General features: G+C 41.8%; 1 protein-coding gene across 1 annotated transcript in view; it reads left to right on the forward strand.

Moving 5' to 3' along the window:
• The window catches only part of NRXN3 (neurexin 3), an 876,168-nt gene that overhangs the window by 13,797 nt on the left and 840,843 nt on the right, over nt 1-21,528 (forward strand). The window contains 1 exon segment of the mRNA XM_056493583.1: nt 18,246-18,263. Coding sequence (XP_056349558.1) covers nt 18,246-18,263 — 18 coding nt within the window.

Consider the following 21,528-nt stretch of genomic DNA (forward strand, 5'->3'; position numbering starts at 1 on the left):
CAGACCCTTCACCAGCTCTGCTCTCTGAACACGCTCCAGCACCTCAGTGTTTTTCTTGTAGTGAGTGTCCCAGACCTGAGCACAGGACTCGAGTTGTGGCCTCAGCAGTGTCGAGTACAGGGGGACAATCCCTGCCCTGGTCCTGCTGGCCACACTATTTCTGACACAGCCCAGGATGCCACTGGCCTTCTTGGCCACCTGGGCTCACACTGGCTCATGTTCAGCTGCTGTTGGCCAGCACACCCAGGTCCTTTTCCTCTGGGCTGATTTCCAATCACTCTTCCCCCAGCCTGCAGTGATGTATGGGATTCTTGTAATCCAGATGCAGGACCTGACACTTGGCCTTGTTGAACCTCATACCATTCATTGGCCTCAGCCCATCAATCCACCCTGTCCAGATTCCCCTGCAGATCCTTCCTGCCCTCCAGCAGATCACCACTCCCACTGAACTTGGTGTTTTCTGCAAAGTAAGGCTGCACTTGATCCCCCCATTCAGATCATTGATAAAGACACTTAACAGAACTGGTCCCAGTACAGAGCTTGGTGAACCCCACTTGTGACTGGCCACCAGCTGCATGTAACTCCATTCACCCCCACTCTTGGGGCTTGGCCATGCAGTTTTTTACCCAGCAAAAGGTACACATTTCCAAAACATGAGCAGAGACAAAATCTCATGGAAGAATGGATTGCTGAAAAGACCTTTTCCTTATTAGCTTTACTTTCTTTGAGCAGCTTAAAAAAATTTTAAGAGTTCTTTCTTCCGTATTTGTTGCCCCAAAATCTCTTCTTTAGACACTAAAAATGGTTCCAGTATGCCCCAATTCTAATGTTACCCTTGAAAACAAAGTTGCCTGGCAAAGAACATTACCCAAGTGAGCAGCAAGTTCAGCCTGGCATGAAGATGGTGGCAGATGGGGCATGATGACATTGTGCTTATGCTAGAAACAATAACATAATGAGGAAAAATGAGTAGATACTCTTTAGCCCAAAAGTGCTCTCTTATTTTCTATGTAGTTATGATAAACTGCTGTACAGCAGATACTCTATTTTACTGCATAGCATACAGGAGTATGAGTAGGACTTTTCTGCTTGGGGTAAATAACAGTTTTGACTGCCATTTATTATGGAAGATGTTTAGATTAAATTATTTGAGCTGTAAGCACCACGTATGAATTATTTTAGTGCAGTGCACAACAATTTAATTGTTCGTGCTGTGAAGAACCACATCAGTGGAATTCCTTTATGTCTGTAATAAAACTCATCATCAGAACTAGGCCAGAAGGAAGCAGATCTAAACTAACAGGCAATCCCTAGATCAGGAATGACATTTGTTGGTAGTGCTGTCAAACTGGATCCCAGGATACTCACACAAAAGCCAGTGGCCAGTCCAGACTCAGATGTATTTGTAGAGCTATTACCTCCATGATGGATGCTTGGGGAGTAATGCGCAGACCTGTGACTATGTGGATCTTTTCCTTAAATCTTTTTGGCAGTCTTTTCTAAGCCAAATCTCACCTAAACATCAACACTCCAGCTGTTCCTTTCTCAGAGCAGAAGTAGGAGCTGATTTTTGTATGAGCAGCTTATGGTTCTGCTGCTTTTCACAGCTTTTCCTCCAGCCCAGTTGTCCCGTCCATGCTTGTCCCTGGCTCTGTTTGCCTTATCACTCTAGTGGGAGAAGGAAGGAAGGAGTAAGTGCTCTTACTTTGGCATTGATCATTGTTCTCCTTGCCCCCAACCCTAAAGTGGGAGGTGGAGGAGGCTGATTTCAGGGAGGGGAGGTGCAGTGAGAGAGATGACAGCTGATGTGAGGAGAAAGCAGAACTGTCAAGATGATCATGGCTAGCAGGAGAAGAGCCTCCTGGTTGTGACTGGCCAGGCTGGAGTATGTGCCCATACTGGCACTGGGAGGCAAAGCTGTCTTGGGCAGAGCTATGGGAGGCTGGGGGCTGGGCTCTGCAATGGAGGAAAGGAAAGCGAGTCAGCAAGGGAAAACCCAGCCCTGCTGTGTGGTTGTAGCAGGAAAACTGTCCAAGCATGGAAAACTGATCAGCTTTCAAGACACTCACTTGGCAGGGAAAGCTGTACTTCCATGGTTGCATTCTAGTATTTGTCTTCAACTAGGTGAAATATTCATGTCTTTGAGGATCTCTTCTATGAACATAATATAAATCTCCCTCCTTTTGACATCTGATTCCTTTGCTGGAATTTGCCACCTTATACTAGAGACACACTCTTCACACCTTCCTAGGCCTTGTTAAATGTGTTCCAAGAATCTTGCCACATAGAAGAAAAATGCAATGATTCATGAATCTTCTTTTTTCTACAGCAGTCTTTTTTGATTTTTTCCCCCCCTCATTCCTCTGCTCTTGGCTTTGAGGTGTGAAGTCTTCTAGGTCTTCAGATGTCAGTATGGATCCTATTTGGCCTACACATTCCTCATAAATGAAATTAGATGTAGGAACATTGGGTCTCCCTTTCCTTTAATGGGATAATGTAAAGGTGGTGTGACTTTCTTTAATTTCCTCCAGGCCTTAGGACAGAGAACTAGATAATGGAACATTGCTAATGCACTCAAACTAAACTGATTTCTGAGAAAATACTCATCTCTCTTATCTCCTAGACCATCTGTCTGAAGTGACTCCTCCTGACCCCTCTGGATTCAAAGCCCTGCCAGTTTTAAGAGTTGTGTGTTTTCCAGGGTTAATCATTACAGGGGAGGAACACAACAGGCTTCTCTTCTGTGTATGGGAATTTCAGAAAGGAGCAGATGCCTGACTTGTCATTCTCCACAAAACTGTGTAAATTGCAAGCTATGAGGTAAAAGCTCCATCTGCTGGAGCAGTTTTTGAAGGTCCTGTTGGAGACAAGCTCTGTCCTCCTACTCCTAAACGAGGTGGCTTCATTCAGAGCCTACTGTAGCAGACAGGAAAGCAAAGAGTGATGTGGAAACTATAGCAGGCAGAAAACAGGCAGGGTTGGTGTCACTCATGGGCTGACACAGCAGCTCCAAGGCTGTCCTGACCATCACTGGTAGTGGAGCCAAGTTCTGTATTTTCTGAGATGATTGCAAAGGTCCTGCCTCAGACCTTGACAGAAATGGCCTGAAGTTGGCAGTATCCAGCAAACCAATGAGACTCTATATGCCATGAGACTGTGTTCTGCTGGGTGGTCTGGGGTCAGTAAGAAGGTGGTGTTCATTGCATTTGAGACAATGGAAAATGTCTGGTATAGAGAAAGATTGTGAAGAGTAAAATCTAGTGAGAAAGCAGTATTAATGCTCTCTTGAGACTTCAGAGCTGTAATTCAGAACAGGGCTGAAATATCAGAAGGCCCAACTTGTCCTTTCTAAGGTTTTGCATTTTATCATTGAATTGCAGTGAGTGCAATTCTCAGGTCAATAGATTTATCTTTCTTCCCTACCTGAAGTTCAGTGAGATATTGGAGGATAAGGGTTGTCTTCTTCCCTGATAATACATCCCACACACATTATTCACCTGCAAATTTGCTGTGTTGATTAGGAGTACTTCCAGAGTTTAGTGAATAAATTTTTGGAGACAGACTCATCCTTTTTGTAAATTCAATATGGCTGTAGCTACTTGACCAGTTTAATCTTTTATATCTTTTTCCCTATTCTTTTTCAGAGTGTCACTCCTAAGAAAGCTTGCCCCAGTAGAAGTGGGTGTTGCTTTCTCTGTGAGTCATTCAAGAGACGACATAGGATTGAAGAAGTGGCTTTTGCTCATGCTTATGGCAAATAATGAGGGAGGTTGTTTCCCTCTTCTGGGTTTAAATGAGCCCAGCAGATGCATATGTACTGTCTTCTTTCTGAGGTACAGACTAGTGAAGTGGGTCTTTATTCTCTGACCTCACCAAGCTTTTTCACCTTACTCTTCATGTTATTGTAAAGGGTTCATTGGAGGAGAAGAGTGTTCCACTTCCCTAGTAGATAGAAGCTACAAAAGTTTATCTTTCAGTCATAACAACCAATTAAGTTCGTGGGCATTGTAGCTGACAGGCAATATGCTCCTCCTGGATAGTTTCTTTTTCTGTTTAAGTCGCATCATTTTGGTGAGAAGGAATTGCTGCTTCTCAAATGATGGTGTGCAGAACTGATGCTATTTGTTAAGAATTCACCTCTGGCCTTCTAGAACATGACCAAGGTCAATATATTCTGTCTAGGCACCATATAGCAATGGGATCACATGTTTTTAACTCAAAGTCTTATGGCTCATCCTGGAGAAAAAAAATATTTGTCCTCAGTGCAGTGACAATGGTCATGACTATCCCAGGGCAATATTAGGCACAGATAGCCTGAGCTATCTGGAGAGTTGAGTGGTGTGCTCTAGGAAGGAGATGAAGCTACAGTAATATCCTGGATTAGAAAGTAGTCAGGGCTGGTCTACACAGTGTTTCTGCTTCTTTTATAGGGCTCTGTTGTGACATGGCTGATAAGCAAGATGTCCATAAAATGCTCCATGATATAAACAGCCAGGAAGATGCACTCAATTGTTCTCTCACTGGGAAATCATCAGGACCTGGATCAAATATTAATCCTGTTGCTCTGTACCTCTAAGCTGGCAACCTTCCTCACCAGACTTTTGGTGGTGGCTGCCGAAAAAAGTCCTTATAAATCTCCTTCTGTACATTTCGGTAATTCAAATATTCCATGGCTGACTTTTTACAAGGGAAGATATGAGTGCTTCATCTCCTTCTCTATGTACTGCCTGTGCTAGGTTTCTGTTAGGTGCCCTAATTTTGCAGCTGTGTAGTTTTCTATTACTTCCTGATGTATGCTGCCTAATATCCAGGGTTAGGTGGTAAAAGGCAATGATTTATCTGATCATCTCTTACCAAATGATGGTGTTTGGATTGTAATACTATACTAGATATCTAAATACCTCTTCCACTTCTCCTTCCTTCTTCCATTTTATATGAATATGTACCAGGTTTTATTAGCTCTCCTTAAATGTATGTCCTGTTTTGCATATCCAGGCTCACTTCACCAGCTGTTGCAACATCTTCCATATTTGAATACAGTAAGAACCTGACTAGTTAAAGTTCTGAGCAATTTGGTCTACTTTGACCTCGGGGAGTTGGGCAGTCAGAATAGATGGTCATGAGTGTCCCTTCAAACTTTAACTAATTTTTAAATTTTGTGAACTCAAAAGCCCATGTTAGTACCTGTTTCTGCATCATGTTGTGAGATGCCAATACAGAATAATTAGATTTTTTTAATCTTGTTAAACATTATGTCTTTGAAAACCAGACTAGAACAGATGCCATTTCAGGAATACTGTCCTCCAATCACTCCTTGATATAGCTAAAGTACTTTCTTCTACCATCCTGGAGGGCTACTGCTTTTCAGCAATTTCTAGTGGGATTCATACTGACATATTCTTGAAGAAGAGAGAAGAGATATTACCCTTTTAGTAATTAGAAGGCATTGAAAAGAAGGTATCATTCCTCTTCCAAATCCCTCAGCAACAGTGCTTATGACTATCACTGAAATCCTAAGATGAATTGCATCTCTGTTCCCTAATTGCTATTGTTTTATTTCAGGGCAGTATCTTCCTAGTGAAGGAAGTTTTTATTAGCTCTTTAAGTGTGGGACTGATTACTCACCTGGCAGTGAATGAGGCTCTGTAAGATGTAATCAGAGCAAGCTGAATGGCTTTCCCTGGCTCCTGCTGCAGTTAGAAATCCTGAATTGCTCAGGGAATAAAAAGGGGCTATGGTTCTCTTTGACCTCATCAGACATGGAGGTACAAACCCTCTGGAACAGCCTGATGTATGCTGCAGATTCTAGCACCTTCCTTTGCCATGCTTTTAGTGCATGAACACATAGAGCTGGATCCTGGCTAGTGAGTAATACCAATTCCTGGATGAGAGGTACTGGCTTTTACTCATGTAACAAGCATATGGTGGAAATTTTCTGCAAAGGGATGGCATTTAGAAATAAGAGACTTAACTGCATTCTTTCTGTGCTTGAGACCCAGATGAGGTATCAGTGCAAGTGTTTGACACCGTGCTTGGCAGCCTTCTTGCTGGGAAGGGGGCTGTGATCTCACAGTTTATACATTGCTAGACACATTTGTGTACTGTTGGAAGCCAGTTATTGATGGTGGATTTTCTGGATTCAGAAATCAGCCAAGAGTTGAATTGAGGGGTCTATTCATCTGCTTCCACTTAGGTTATGGAAAGACTGCTAGCTGGGAATAACTTTGAATCTTTATTGACTTACAGTGGGTTTGAACTGGTGGCTTGGAGACTTCATACTCTTCAGCAGTGTCTTTTGTATAAAAAATCTGAGATAATGAGTATGGAAGATATTTATTGCATACACTCTTTTTCACAGATTTAAAAAGAGCATAGATTTTAAAATATTATTTTTGTCAGTACCAAAAAGATGTATGCTTTTTTCCTACACCCTCTCTGTCTTCTGTTTTTCTAGATATGAGCTTATGTGTATTATGTTAACACATTAATTGAAAGAAAAAAACAAACCAGTTTTTTCCCTGTGTTTGAATACTGTTAATTTTAGGGGCCTGGGCCTAGTCCATTCAATGAAGAGAGACATCTGCTGAATTCACTGGGTATGAGGTCCTGTGATTATGCACTTGGGCCTGCATCTGCATAGATTCTGCTGCAGGTCTACATTTAGACAATCACACAAGAAAATTTAGCATTTTGAAAGATGGAGAATGCAGCTGTTTCCTGTCATTATGTTTCACATTTACTGAAGTCAGCAGTTACTCTTTTCCAAGCAGTGCCTTTCAACAATAAACAAGGCAAGTGCTTCTAATAGACCCTCCTGCTGACTTCTGTTTAATTTAAATATATGTATTGCAGCAGCAAATGCAGCAATAACATGGAATATAGAACCCATTAACACATACTCTAAAAATTGTATGTAAGTGTAGAAAGAAGAGGAAAAGAAGATGCATTTCTGCTGATTACTCATTGCTGTATTTAGGACGAGTTTTGTATGTTGGAGGAGCATGCAGTATATATTTTTATGTGTAATAAATGGAGTTCTCACTTTTCAGGCACACTGGAACTCCATCCTAATTGGAATTGAAGTGAGTGAATCAATAATTGACGCTTACACCAAATCCAGAGGCATGCTTAGAACATTATAGATAGCAAGTAAATTTCAAGACAATGGTCTTTATTTTCAGATCAGTAGACAATTTAGGGAGATGAATGTTTAAAACAGGAGACTGTGAGTGAAGAGACCTACTGAAGCACAAATCTTAGCACCTCATGGCACAGGTAGCTAACAAGAACCGTGCCAATCTTTTTTGATGAGTCCTTCCCTTAGTGGTGGGACCAGCTCTGTGAGAGAGAGACAGTGTGCAGAAATTTTTCTGGATCTAAATAAGAAGGCTCAGAAACAAATGGTGTAATAAAATAGAAACTGTAATAAGGTGTGATACAAAGAAGAATATAGATTGTGAGTAAATTTTTTGTCACTTCAGAGTCTTGGAGTCCAGCTTTTATGCTCTATCAAATGGACCTTGGCTAATCATCCACCTTGAATGGATTTTCCTACTTCTTCCCCTGCTGTAGTGCCTTTTATTTGGCGTAGCAAACGGAATCACTTACCTTTTCCTGATGGGTTAGAGTATTATTTCTGTTGTAACATCCCATAGCACAGCTTGGCACAGGGCACTCCAGCAGGTTCTTGCAGTGACTGCTGCTGTTTGTATGGGCTTCTGAAGCCCCAAGTAAAAGGATCCACACAACAGACATGGACTACTCAAGTTCACTAACTCCTTGAATATGCAAGGCTTTTCTGCAAGGCTGCCAATACAGAACTGAGTTCCAAATTAATGCTATCTAAATCCTGTAATAAACTTAGATTTTATTTTGTATTAGTTGTAATCAGTATTGAGAAAGAAAGTAGGCGTTTTATCCCTCTGCCTTGCTCTGTTTCTCAAGAACAGATGTATATTCTCAGGAATGTTGGTGAAGTGTGTAACATTGCATAATCTGGATTCAATGGTGAATTGCTAGTAATTCTACTTAGACCTTCCAACAAAGAGGTACCCTGACAATACAATAACTGGGCTACTGGGTGAAGCCTGCTAGAGGTCCCTTTTAATGCAGAAAATGACACCTCTTGATTTCTCTGGGAAATCTTGCAGAGGAATGTAATATGGCATTTGTGCCTTGGGATGCTGTGATGCAGCACAAAGAGTGTTGGCATAAGGCACTAGGAAGTGCCAGGTGTAACCAGGTAAATGAGTATTCCTTGCCCTCCAAGCCTGCATGAGTTGCTCCTTCAGAGCTCAGGGGGTGTCCTCTAAGGCCAGTGATGCAGGATGTCCTTGCTCCCTTGTATGACCTGGCACCCCAGCCTGCTGTGAGCAGGGAGGGCTCAGGCATCCCAGGGCTCAGCCAGTGGCACAGTGTCTCTTCCTGCCTCATGTAAGATTGAGAAGTGGGGATGGGGAGTTTTTCTCTATGTAGCTTTGCCTTTGGTTCTAAAGCTTCTAAAACTTTCTAGAGTAGGCTGGACAGGAATAAGCAATGCTGACAGTGAGAGTCAGATGGGTTTGAAGAAGGGATCCCTTTCTTCTCTCTCCACCCTTGCTTGACTAGGCTAGTTACAGCATTCTGTGGCTCCAACTCCACCTTTTCAGATTGCTCTGAGAGGAATATTAGCATCCTCTAATAACTCTGTCAGACATATCAAGGGATTTGTTTTATTAATTCCAAGACTGGGTACAGCAAATAGATTATAACTTGGGCTATTTCATAAGCTTAACAAACCTTTCTCTGCTTACTTATCATTTCTGCCCCAACCCAAATCTCCTTGGGTTAACTCCTTTTTCTGTTCTTTGTGTTACTTTTTATTGAATATTCTCATTGATGTATATGTCATAGGAAATATGCCCAAAGTTCATTTCCATCTGTCATTCTTTAGATGATAAGAAAGGAATAGAGGCAGCACTATTTACAATGGATTTGGCAGTCATAAATGCCTTTTGTAGCTGTCATGGTGATGTCCTAAAAACAGGACAAAGATGAAAATCCTTAACATGTGTGCAGGTCCTTCCTCAACAGAACAGGAGAAGTACTTTCCTTCTGTGGAACATGGTGGGTAAAGCCTGGTTTCAGTGCTTTGAGCAGATTGCAGAAGTTTTAGCTTCTTGGCTCATCTGGCTAGTTCACCTTTTAGTTTAAGTTTATAAGACAGCTCAAAAATAGGTTAATTTTCATGGTGGTCATCTTAGCAAAGTCCACTGTTTTGCACTGGCATCATCAAGCCCTTGGTTGTCTTTATGTCCTCCTGACCTTGTAGCAGTATTGCCTTTGCTGAATCTGAGAGGTCAGAGAAGAAGTAGCTATGTAGGTGAGTCCAGGGAAGGAATTCCTGACAGGGAGGGTATTTCATTTAGGGACACTCATCCACTTTCCATTCTTTCCTGATGCCTAAATTAAAACAAGAAGAGCATTGGAGAGAAACTGACTCCTGTGTCCCTAAGATCTCTTGTGTGTCACCTCCAGCTTACAAGTCTTGCTATGACATGCTGCAGCCACTGAAATGTCACATTAATTGATTTAGTTCTTTTTAAAGTCAAGAGAAAATTTGGCTTGTAATGGGAAGATAGTTTCAATTGTAATTAAAACATGAGGAAGCAACTGCCCATGGGAATGTTGCAATCAGTTATTGAAAGGTTTTTCGAAGTGTGTGAGACTTTTCACCATGAACAGACATCTGAATTAGGATAGGAGTTTCTAGCTATAAGTGTGTGCATGGAAGCAGATACAGAGATGCCTAGGTAATGATATAGAAGTGTGATGTAGAAGTATGCCTGTAGGCTTTTAGAAGGCCATAGGTTCTTGTTTCATCCATGTTGGGAAGTAGAGAAATCATCTTCCTCTCTTTACCTAAGAAAATTTAGAAACAACTTTCTATGTGACCATGGCACCATTCCTAATATATGAATGCCTTACAATTTGTGGTCCCAAATATTGTGGCTAAAGACTGGAAAGTAATTTAGTCCCTTTTTTTTTTCCCCCCCTTTGTGAGTGGCCACTTAGGTGGAAAATCGTTGTGATTTCCCACATATAACACAATGAACCATATGGCGACTTTTGCTGTTTGCATGGAACATTGAATGACAAATGGTAGTGCTTGTGGAGGAGACAGTGTACTGTGTGTGCCTGACTTGGGCACGTGCCATCAAGAATGTCCACTTATTCTGTAACATACTTTGTTCTCTGGACACAGGGGCTATAGCTCGTTCTTGGCCCAAGCATTTCAAGCGAATTCTAAGGCAGATAAATGCTCTTTATAGGACTGCAGGCATGATACTGCTAAACAGAAAGAAAAGAAGGGGCCTGGATCTGCACCAGACTCTGGTGAGGTACAAGGACTGCCAGAGCAGTAGGGCGATCTTAGTCTGATTTATTCAAACACAGTCTGCATTTCTTACTCATAAACTTGTCAGTCTGTGTTTCTGATGGGAATAATAGCTTTGCTGTCATGGGAGTTTTGGTCAGATTGGTACTTAGCCGAGGAAAGGACTTTTGATGGGTTTAGACCTGTGCTAAAATATGCTAGTTATACAAAAGGTCTGGTACAACTTACTCCAGGATTTACTTCAAAACTGGTCTTGAAGTAGGATAACTTTGGTGCCCTTTTCACTGTTGGTGAAAAACACAGCTGCCATCTGGAGAGGGTGTTGATGGACCAGAACACTTCAGTTTAGAAAAGAAGTAGCTAAAGGAGGAGATGAGCTAGATATTTATAATCAGGAATGCTGTGGTGATGCTGAACAGAGAATGCTTATTCATGTATTTTATAAAGCAAAGGTTGGGGATGCCCAGTTGCAGGTTTTAAATGAACAAAGAAAACCAGTTTCAGGCCACATCAGTTTCTCTTCTGGTTCCAGAAGAGACCTGACAAATTCAAGGAGGGAGGAGGCCATCAAGGAGTGAGATCAGCATTTTGATTGTGATGCAACCTCCACCAGTCTCATTGCTGGAAGTTGTTGATAATGGTACTGTGATTTTTCTTAGCCCCTTTCCCCTTTTCCTGAGTACCTGTGCCTGCTGTCAGAGCCTTGACTTTGGTGTCTGCCCTGCTCCATACTGAAGCTGCTGGCTTATGATGCCTGGCAGATGCTCCTCATGGGATTGTCTGGGTAGAGTGTGTTTTGAATTAGAATAATAAAATAATAGAAAATGGGATTGAAAAAGGTCACAAGGGCCAACTAGTCTTTCCAAGACAAGATCAGGTGAATCTGAAAAATCAATGAGATATAGTTGTCTAGTCTTTTCTTAATAATCTTCAATGCTATTGGCAAGCTCCCAGTGGCCAAAGTAGTCCAGAGCCCCACTATCCTATTCCTACCAAATTTTTCTGACATTAAGCCAAAACTTCTCTTTCTTCATCATAAGCTTCTTCTCATTCTATCTGTGGTGAATACAAGGGACACTTTTTTTTCTGCTTGCATCTTCTCTTCAGAAGCTGTACAGTTTTTTCTTTGTGTTCCTCACAAAACTGGGAACATAACTGGCTGAATGAAGATGCATGAGGGTGTTATGCAAAATAGCAGGGAGAAAATCCTCTATTTTGTCCAGTGCCCAGACACCTAGGATGAAACATAAAGAAGTTTCCTTCTGGAGTGCTCGAGCACTGTATCTAGGCAGCTTAAGTAAAGATCAACAGATTGTTTGGAGGGCACTGAGTAATTAAATTCCAGTTGGATTTTTGCTAGTAGTGGGCTACAGAAGTATTGACTTTTACCCCAGAAATGTAGCCCAAGGCCTGAGGAATGTACATGAGCATATTTGTTAGGATGTGTGGGAGATGATGGTACTTTCACTGAAAGCTGTGAAATCAGCAAAGCAACTTTATCTAAGAATAGTAATGAATCAGAGTTAATTAGAGGGATTATTAGGAATTAGTTTCTCTAAGATTTTTTTTTTTCTTACTGGAGCTAAGTAAGTCTGTGCATTGGTTTCTGAAAACAGCAAGCACACTTAATCAACCCATACCATGTTGATATTAAAGCCCTTTTCTATATGGCCACACCACAGTAGCAAAACCATAGTGGTTTGTAAACCACTATGCACTTGCTCTGCCTAAGTATCTTGGGTGCCTGAGAGGACAAAGCTTGGCCCCATAAGGTAAAGGGTCAATTTTGCTTAGTAGAAAACAGCTCCACTCAAATTTCCTATGCTTTAGAAGGTGACCGACTCAGGCATAAGTTGGTTGACCTCACATTTGACCCCATGGAGAGGATAGGCTGCCCACAGCATTAATGTGCACAGTAGGGAGAAAAGGATGGGCTGCCTCAAATCACTGTAATTCAGATACAATTTGAAACCAGATAAGTTTTGAAATCAAATCCCTTCACCTCATTTAAATCATGAGTGCTTTGAAGCCACGCAGCACTTTTAGTAGAATCAGCGAAGTTTCATTCTGCCTCTTTAAGTAATTCTTGTTGTTCTAACTCTGACATGCTAAACTGCTGTATGGCTTCCTATAAGCTGTTAAACATCTGTCTCTTTCACTTCAGAGCTGGCTGCTTTTCAGTACTGGATGAATGAGTCCTATATTCACAGCTAATAAGTGCTTTGGGATCCCAAGTATTAGCTGTGCAAAGGCACAGTACCACAAATGTATGCAATTCTATGCAATGTATCAAGTGAATACTATTCCCAAGAGGCTGGCAGCCTAAGAGATCCCACAGGACAAAGAACACAGAGAAATGTAATTGATTGTAATGAACTTGTTTGTGTATGTGTCACCACTTATCTCTACTGAATAAAATCAGAAGTGTTCAACACTCCATTAACACAAATTACAGGGTCCTATTCTTCTGGAGTGAGACAATAAGGCCTACACCTGCTAGTGCTGTGAAGTTCTTCATGATCCCAATGTGTTGCTCAGTGACAGACATCACAGGCTGGAGTGGTCTTGGATTTGTTTCAGTATCCTAAACATTTAGTAAATTAAGTATTTAGTGAATTAATCCCATTGGAATCATTGGTAGGACACCAGGGATGCATCCTACTACCATTGTAAAACAAAAGATGTGAAGTAAATATGAAGGATTAAAATCGTGACACTCTTAAAGTAATTTTCAAGTCATTTATGGATTCAATGAAGCCAAGATTTTAACTTGGTTAACCATAAATACAGCAATCCTCAAAGTGTCTGTGTCCAGTGTGAGCACTGTATCCAGGGATGCGCTAATACTTGGAGCTGATCTCATTACTGAGCCCATCTTTACCCAAGCAAATTGTTGTTATAAGGTGTTTATACAATGGAAATGCTGCTTGTTTTTGAGTTGTTGTAACCTTCCCTGATGGTTTTCAGGTTTTCAACTGCTGTGTACTGAAGAGAAAGAAGAGTCTGTAGGAGGTGAAGTAGGACCTTGTGTTTGTCTGTGCCTTAACAGCCAGATCAGGATAGAATGAAACCACTTGCCAAATCAGCATGTGAAATTAACACTGTTTGATGAAGTACCAAATTGGTGAAGAATTTACTTTTGCAGTTTGAGGTGTTTCCAGCTGAATCAAAATGCAGCTCTGTATATTGTTAAAATGTTCCATCAGAGCTCAGTTAAGAGGAGCTGGTGACCCAGTTTTGAGTCACCAACATCTCTTACTACCACACTTCAGGAATTCAGGCTGGCTCATCATGTATCTTTTGAATCATTTCATTGACTGCCATAAATGCATCAGTCTGTGGTTGGAACAGTTTATATACACACACACACACATATATATATATAAAATACGTCAAATTAAGTGCCTGAGTTGCTAACCAGCCATGCTTTTATCACTGGAATTCTACCCATATCCATTTTCTGTGTGTGCCAAATGATGAAAGCCAAATCTACTTTAGAAAACCTTTTTTAGGAGTCAATAGCTGAATGATCCTCAGAATATGGTAATTTTTGTGTCTAAAAGCTGGATTTCCTTTCATTTGGGAGTGGGTCTCCTATGACAAAAAAAGCCTGTAAGTTTTATGGCTTTTGCACTTTTTCCTCTCTCCAGTTTCTGCCTGTTCCCCAGTCCTCTCTGTACACTGCTGTTCAGAGTGAAAGTAACAACAGAATGCTGGAGGGTGATGCTGGAGAACTTTAGTGCCATTCACTTCTAGTTGCTTATTTCCACTTAGCCTAGCATGCTTCTGCCTGCCAGCTTGTTTGTGACTGGTGAATTCAGTCAGTAGCTCACAGTTTAGCTGGTAGAAGACAGGTGTCCACAGCACATCAAAGTGGGGCACAAGATTGAATGGATTGCAGAGATGGAAATGAAAGTAGGTCTCTCCAAGTCAGGGTGATGAGTACTGGTAGGGCTTATGCCTTCAGAAAGTTGGTCTTGTTCTTATCTTCCAGCTGGAGAGAGAAGTGTGCTGTCATGATACCTTTCCTCTTTTGCTAACTTTGTGTTAAAAAATGTTAGAGTGAAAACTACCTCAGATGTTTCCTGTACAGGCATGGAAATGATCTGAGCTATAATATCGTTTGCTTTGTTCCCCCTGCTCTCCTTCATCCTCCTCCTTCCTTTCCACCCCACCCAGATAGATGGCTGGGGCTGCACCAGACAAAGGCAGCAGCCCTGCTGATCCCTCTTTCAACACAGCTATTATCATCAAAGAACAAAAGCAAACACTGCTGGCTTGCAGCTCAGCCCTTTACAAAGGAGCAATAAATGGACTCTTGTGTGCAGGATAAAGCAAGCTCTGCCTTGTCTTGCGTTAAGAGCCGACCTTTCTGTGTTTGAATTCTCTGAGCTGATGGAAGTGGAGAAACCTCCCTCTACGTAGTAGGTCCCATGGCCACTGAATTTTTTTTGGCTGTGGGTTCTGCATGTTCCTTCTTTAATTGGAATGCTCTGCCTCCTCAGTCCCTGTGGCAGGGAGTAGGTCTGTGTTGGTGGAGGAAGGTGGTGCTAATGGAAGAGGAAGAGAGTGATTTAAACAAACCAGAAAACTGAAGAGAATTTGAAAGAACATCTCAGGTGACAGGGTCTGATGTGTCATCTCAGGCCCCCCAGTCTGGTCTCACTAGCTATGTACCATCTCTGTCATTTCCCTTTCTTGAGGCATTAGGTGTCTCATTGTGGAGCCACCAGCCATAACATGAGGTGGGTCCTTTTGTCAATATATGGAACCACAGTTCTAATTATGAACCAAAGTGGAGTAACATTCCACACTGCAAAAGTGTGATGGTGTTTCCCATAGGGACTTATATTTGATATTAGGAATTGTTTTTTTCAATGTGGTGTTTGGGCACTGGAACAGGCTCCCCAGGGAAGTGCTCACAACACCAACCCTGACAGACCTCAAGGAATGTTTGGATAAAGCTCTCAGGCACATGGAGTGGTTCTTGGGGATGGTGCTGTGCAGGGCCAGGAGTTGGACTCGATGATCCCTGTGGGTCCCTTCTAACCCAGAATATATTGTGCTTTGTGATTCTGTGACTAGCATGGCAGTTTCACTTATATGCCACAGTGGTGTTTATTGTAGGGTCTTTGTGAGGACTGACTGGTTATATGTAATTTTTTTGTCTTTGCAAGAAAGCAGTGCTTTCTCTTGTTGCTTTAAACTAAAAAAAAAAGTAGTTTCACCATTTGGAAATCAGCATTTGCCAGCAGATACCACATGGGGGGGTGTCTGCAATACAAGAAACTCCTTCTGCATTTAGCATGGAAAGTAAAACTAATGACCTGGGCTGCCATGTAGGTAAGTACTGTGAAAGCGTCACAGAGATGCAAACAGTGACATTAGTGGTGTATACAGAAATCCTGTTGGTGGAAACTGTGCAAAAAAAGATGCAGCATAAAAAACTAAGAGTTAAATCAGTCAGGATGGGAGATGCCTGCTCTTCGGGACATTGGCACAAAAAAAAGACAGGTCAAAAGAAATCCCCTTGCTGTTACTTGCCATTGAGAAACTAAATTTTAGAGATGCTTATGTTAGCTCTTAGCACTTCATTTCCCTTTTTAACAGCTTCATGACCTGTTTAATTCTTGTGCAGTTAAATAAGTATTATTTCAAGCAGTGTATCAGTTCCAGCCCACTGCCTCTTCTCTTACTCGCTTAATGTGTTTATCCCTTGCTAGGCCTTGGCTAGCTCTTTGCTTTGCCCTTTCTATCTTCTGATAGTTTTTATTTCCCACCCATCCCACAGATTTCCTGCTGGAGCAGAGACACCCTGGTGAGGCTGCCTGCTGTTCCAGGCTCCCTTGGTAGCCTGCACTGGACAACATGGGTCAAGAACTTTTTACCTGCTTAGAATAGAATTTCAAGCAGATGCTGGACTATCAGAAACATTTGCAGTACTTTATGGTGGTCACTCCTACCTCTTCTGAGATACGTGATCATCTCTGCCACTGATTTTTCCCAAGCAGTACATCAACACAAGACTGCTCCTTGCAGTGGACTTGTAAATTCTTTCTCATCATGTTCACATTCTGGAGTGATGTTTAAGTCTCTGCTCCTTCCTTCTGCCCCTGCTATCACCTTCTTTTCCTTTCCATCCTCAGTGCATGCATTGCTACCTGACACTCGTTGTCTTTTCCAACCTAAAAGTAGTTACTTTCAGGTAAACTTTCAGTGCTTAGTGTCATTCTAGGCCTGCAAACCAAGACACTGGTTCTTAGATACAATTATGGGCTAAAAGAGGAAAGGCAAAAAATAATCCACATCAGATCTGCCATATAAGTTTAGTAAAAACTATGGAATTTAAATGAATTGATGCAACAGTCCCTCCCCTCTTGGTGCATTGTTTTATTTGGGTTGTTACCTCCTTAGGAAAGGACAGCTGGATATATGTATGATGTTCCACAGACACTTTTCCTCTAATGGTTTTGGAGCCATTACAAAATAATAAGCAAAAAGCAGCATGCACAGGACTCACTTACCCCTGAAATGTGTCTCAGGAGAACAAGTGGCACCAGTTTGACAGGAACACAGTGGGTTTGGACAGGAAGGGGGAATACTGATGGAAACTGGAGGGCACACTGGGAGAAGAATATAGCCTTAGACCTCAGTGTGAAGCCAATGCACTCAGTATGTGATGCTCCTAGATTTGTGGCAGAAGTATTTTGGGATCTGTAGTCTAAATCATTAATGCATTTCTTTGAAGCCTTACTGGAGAGGTGATAACTCCACCAGCCCAACTCCTGGACAAGGGCACAACTTCCAGGGGAGAATGCTGTCTATGGACCTCTGTGGACCTGGCCTCCCTGTTTCCTCAAGCAAGTTGTTTTTGGTTTTTTGTTTCCTGAGGGCTGCCTTGTAAGGAAAATGTTGATCTAATCCTGTGAGATTTCAGGGGATTCTCCCTCTTGGTATTATGATAAATTTAGCTATTCAGACCAAGACTAAACTTGGGATGCTAAAAAAGTTATGAGAAGCATTTTTGAAAGTACTTTCTTTGGGATTGGTGGGCTCTGCCCAAAACAGACAGTACATTTAAATATATGCCTTCTCTGTTATCAGTACTATGAATTACATATTTTTGCTCCTCCCTTTTTAAAGGACTTATTTATTTTGAGATTTATGTGGTTGAAATGTGGTCTTATGCCACAGAGAGAAAAAGTACCAAATGTCATTTTTTTCTGAATTTAGCATCTTGTGAAAGACAACATGTGGGATGTGTGGAGCTCTGGCACACTCCTTCCCCACCTCTACTACTGTCTGCAATGAAGGATATTTTTTGGGAAATAATGGGCAGAAAGAATGAAAAGGAATGGGTTCTCTTCTAGACTTTGAGACTGTGTTGTATGTCTTATACCATAAATTCACATGGCCCTTATAAAAGGGGAGCAGGTTCTTTTCTATTTTTCTGGAAACTTGCTTGAATTTATGTGCTATAGAAGCCTTCTGCAGGCAGGTTGGTTTTTGTTTCTCTCTTTTGCATTTGTGTGTGTGAAAGACAGAGAATATTTTAACTAATATTCTTGCAGGAGCTGATGTGGCTTGGTTTTATCTGATTCCAGGAACTCTCTCTCCGGACAGATATGATGGTGGATTCACTTTTACATGCACAGTGGAGAGGGAGCCAGTGCCTCCTCCCTTGCATGGCAGCGTGCTTGGATGCAGATGGGTGGCCTTCAAACAAACCTAATTACTTCTGGTTTTGCATGAAATTGATTTCCATGCAAGGATGCTGCGTTGCTGTGTGCATCTCTAATGGCTTTTTTTTCTCTTCTCTTTCTTTCTCTTTCTTTTCTCCCTCCTGCTTGCCATGAACACACCTCGCCAGATGTCAATCATATTCCAGGTAAGTGTTACTTTTGCTGAGCTGGAAGGCTGTTCTTCAAGGAGTGGTGGTAAGTTACCAAGGCAGGTCTCATCTTGCTTCCTACTGGGCATCACGAGGTCTGGATTGCACAGTCTTTGCTGAAAGGAGGCCTTCATAATAGCAAAGGTCACAAACTTCCCTCTACAGAGACTACATTGTATTGGTCAGTTAAAGGGATGTTTTCTGAAAGAAAGTTACATTAAAAATGGTTTTTAATTATTGTTAATTGAACCTGGCATAAAAGTCTGCATTATATACAATTTATTTCTGATACATCTGTGTGTAGTCTGGCATAAAAATCTAGTTTAGTCTCGTTTTTTCTCCTACTACAGTCTATTCCATTTGCTACTCCCACTGATAACATGTTGAATTTCAGCTCTACTTACAAAGTTTTATTGTTGTTGTTTTCTTTTACATTTTTGTAAACCAGTGAGTATCTTTCTGGCTGTATCTGAATGTGTGATCTTATTTAGGTATCAAAATTTTATTCCCACCAGGGCACAAATGATTCATTTAAAAGGAAAAATGAATCTTTGTTTCATGTGCTTGTTTATACGTGGAGTTCTTCCACAACAGTGTATGTTACCACAGAGAACTCCAAACCTTCCTCCTCAGATTGCTGTCTCATTGCTGACAGGATCAGGGCCCTCTAGCTTCAGCTACGAGTGTTAGATGCAGTAGGCCACTTTATTCTAGTTGCCAGTGCAACTTTAGAAATGAATTTTTTCTTCACACTTTGGCAGTTCCACCTGCTTTATCATGATGTGAAATGGAAATGACAGCCTAAGAAAGCACCCTACATTGCCCTGGCTGGAATGGGGTAATGGACAAGTCAAGGCTCTTTTCCTTCACAGCTTTCTGCATATCTTTTGCTAAGCCTAACATGGAGTGAGTTATCTGAATCTGGAATGTGTTCTCTGTTCAGTTTGCTTCTTCAAAGAGTTGCAGGGAGAGCCCATCAATTGGGTATTTCCTAGGACCCCTCACTTGGATATTTTCCTGGCATATTTTGTCTTTTAGCTTCTCTCATCAGCCACATTTTTTTCTGCTGAGAACTTTTGCTTTCTGTGTGCATCTCAACAGACAGCAGTGGGAGTGGAAGTGGCCAAATGGCAAATGTCGCCTGGCACGCTTTGGAAAGAAGGGCTCTGTTAACTTTGACATACAATCTTTTCAGGTATCTACAAGGCCAAAACTGTACCATCTCTGCTCCAGCCTGAGGTGTCCAGGAACTCTAGTTTGCTCTCATCTTGGCAGGATCTGACAGGACATGTGCCAAAGGCTTCGAGTCATGAGACTCTCCACAATATCCTGAAGATGTTGGTGTGTGTGGCAGAGGAGGATAAGTGAATTGGGAGAGCATGGCCTTGCTGTGCTCTGCCAATAGGGCACATCACATTATGCCAGTAATGAGCAATGCCTCAAGTAACATCAGGGACATCTCCTGCTGTGCAGGAGCTGATGGCATTGCTGGTAGGAGCCCAGGCAGAGGTGGCACATCCAGTACAGGACTCTACTGCTGTTAGTGTGGGCACCATGGAGTAGTCCATCCTTCTACTCTGACTGTGCTCTTCTGCCCTACTGCTCTGTTGTTCTCATGATTGGATGTGCATTTTTTATTCTCCCCATTGCTCATACACATGCTCTTGTTTTCAGGACTCCTGTGAGCTTTCTCGCATGGATTTTTAGTCACATGTGGATTTCTGGTGACATGTGAATGCTTTTCCATGTGTTCTCTCAATCATTCATATTTTCAGTCTGACAATTACCCACACCTCATTACAAGGCATTGTCACTTGTTTACTCCTAGGCAGTCTCATCCCTCTGCTCATCTCACCCTTGGGGTGCATTGGCACTGCTGTGGGATTGGGCAGTGACATGGATCTCCAGGGGGTTTGGTTCTACACTTCCCTGCCAAGCTGTGCAAGACACTTTATACCTATTTGGCCATCTAGCTATCTGTATTGCAAGGACAGAGCCTCAGGCCCCTATCAGAATGGTTACTTTAACCATCTACTGTTTGAAAGACAAATTAGGGATTTTATGTGCTCATGGTAACTACCCACAGGCAGCAGAAGGGCTGTAAAGAGCCCATTGATTAAATAAGTATTCATTATTGTTGAATAGACTGGTTCAAACTAATTCCCCACTAAGAGGAGGTAGCTGTGAACAGGCTGGGGCTGGCAGCAGTGGGCACCACAGGGTTCTGCTGGGTGCAGTTACTCCAAGGTACAAAGAGGTTGTTTATTAAAGTAAACAGAAATGTGTAGCATAAGCCTTTCCTGGCTGTGAGGTCTCTGCTTGTGAAGAAGGGCACTCCAGCAACAGGGGCTCAATGCTATACTCTTTTCAAAAGCCAGCTTGATCCCATCTGGCTTATTTCCAATATCAAAGAAATTTGTCAGATTTTAGCCCACCTTTCCTGCAAATGTAATGCCTCAGTTATAACAACACCCCATTTTGAACAGTGCCCTGGAGTTGGGATTTCTGCTGTCTCCACTTGGCCGCTTCACTGACTCACTGTGCCATGTAGAGGAGAAATGGATTCTTTCAAAACTTCAGTTTTCCTTTTGGGACTATAGCTACAGCCTCACCTCACCTTCACAACCTGGTTTGAGTGCTGGGGCTGAACATTATGGAGTTTAAGAGCCTTAGTACAGAGGTTAAGTGCCTGGCTGGGAAGTGGCATGCAGCACAGAGCAGAATGGATGCTTCTATCACTTCTGCATATTATCTGCTTCTTTCTTTGCATCTTCTATTCCTTACCAGTCGTATAGATTCTGAAAGATAAATTACTGGAATAAGAACAATTGATCAAAGAGAAAGTTACATGCTCCTTTTTTTTAAATTTATTTTTTATTTAGTGGAAGAATATATGCAGGAGAAATAACTAAATATGGTTCCTTGATATTATGGAGGCTGTTACTGATACCTGGGGAGGGGTGTGTCAAAGTTGAAATAGTGCTTTTCCTATTCATCCCATGCTTATTCCTATTGTGGGAGACATTTTTAAATGTTTATAGGGAGAAGCCTAAGAGATTAAATTCTGGGCATTTGGCTGTCATCATTTTGCTGCTGACTAGTGTTTGAATGTACTGAATGGGCAAAACCCAGTAGACATTACCTAGGTAGTTCCCAGAGGAAAAATGAGTCCTTGTTTACCTGAAAAAGTCCTTCACAAAGATGCAGAGTTTGTTGAAGGCATAAGCATATTAGCACATTTTTGATCCAGGTCTTTAATCTT

Source organism: Oenanthe melanoleuca, chromosome 5, assembly GCF_029582105.1.
Source record: "Oenanthe melanoleuca isolate GR-GAL-2019-014 chromosome 5, OMel1.0, whole genome shotgun sequence".
Lineage (NCBI taxonomy): Eukaryota > Metazoa > Chordata > Aves > Passeriformes > Muscicapidae > Oenanthe > Oenanthe melanoleuca.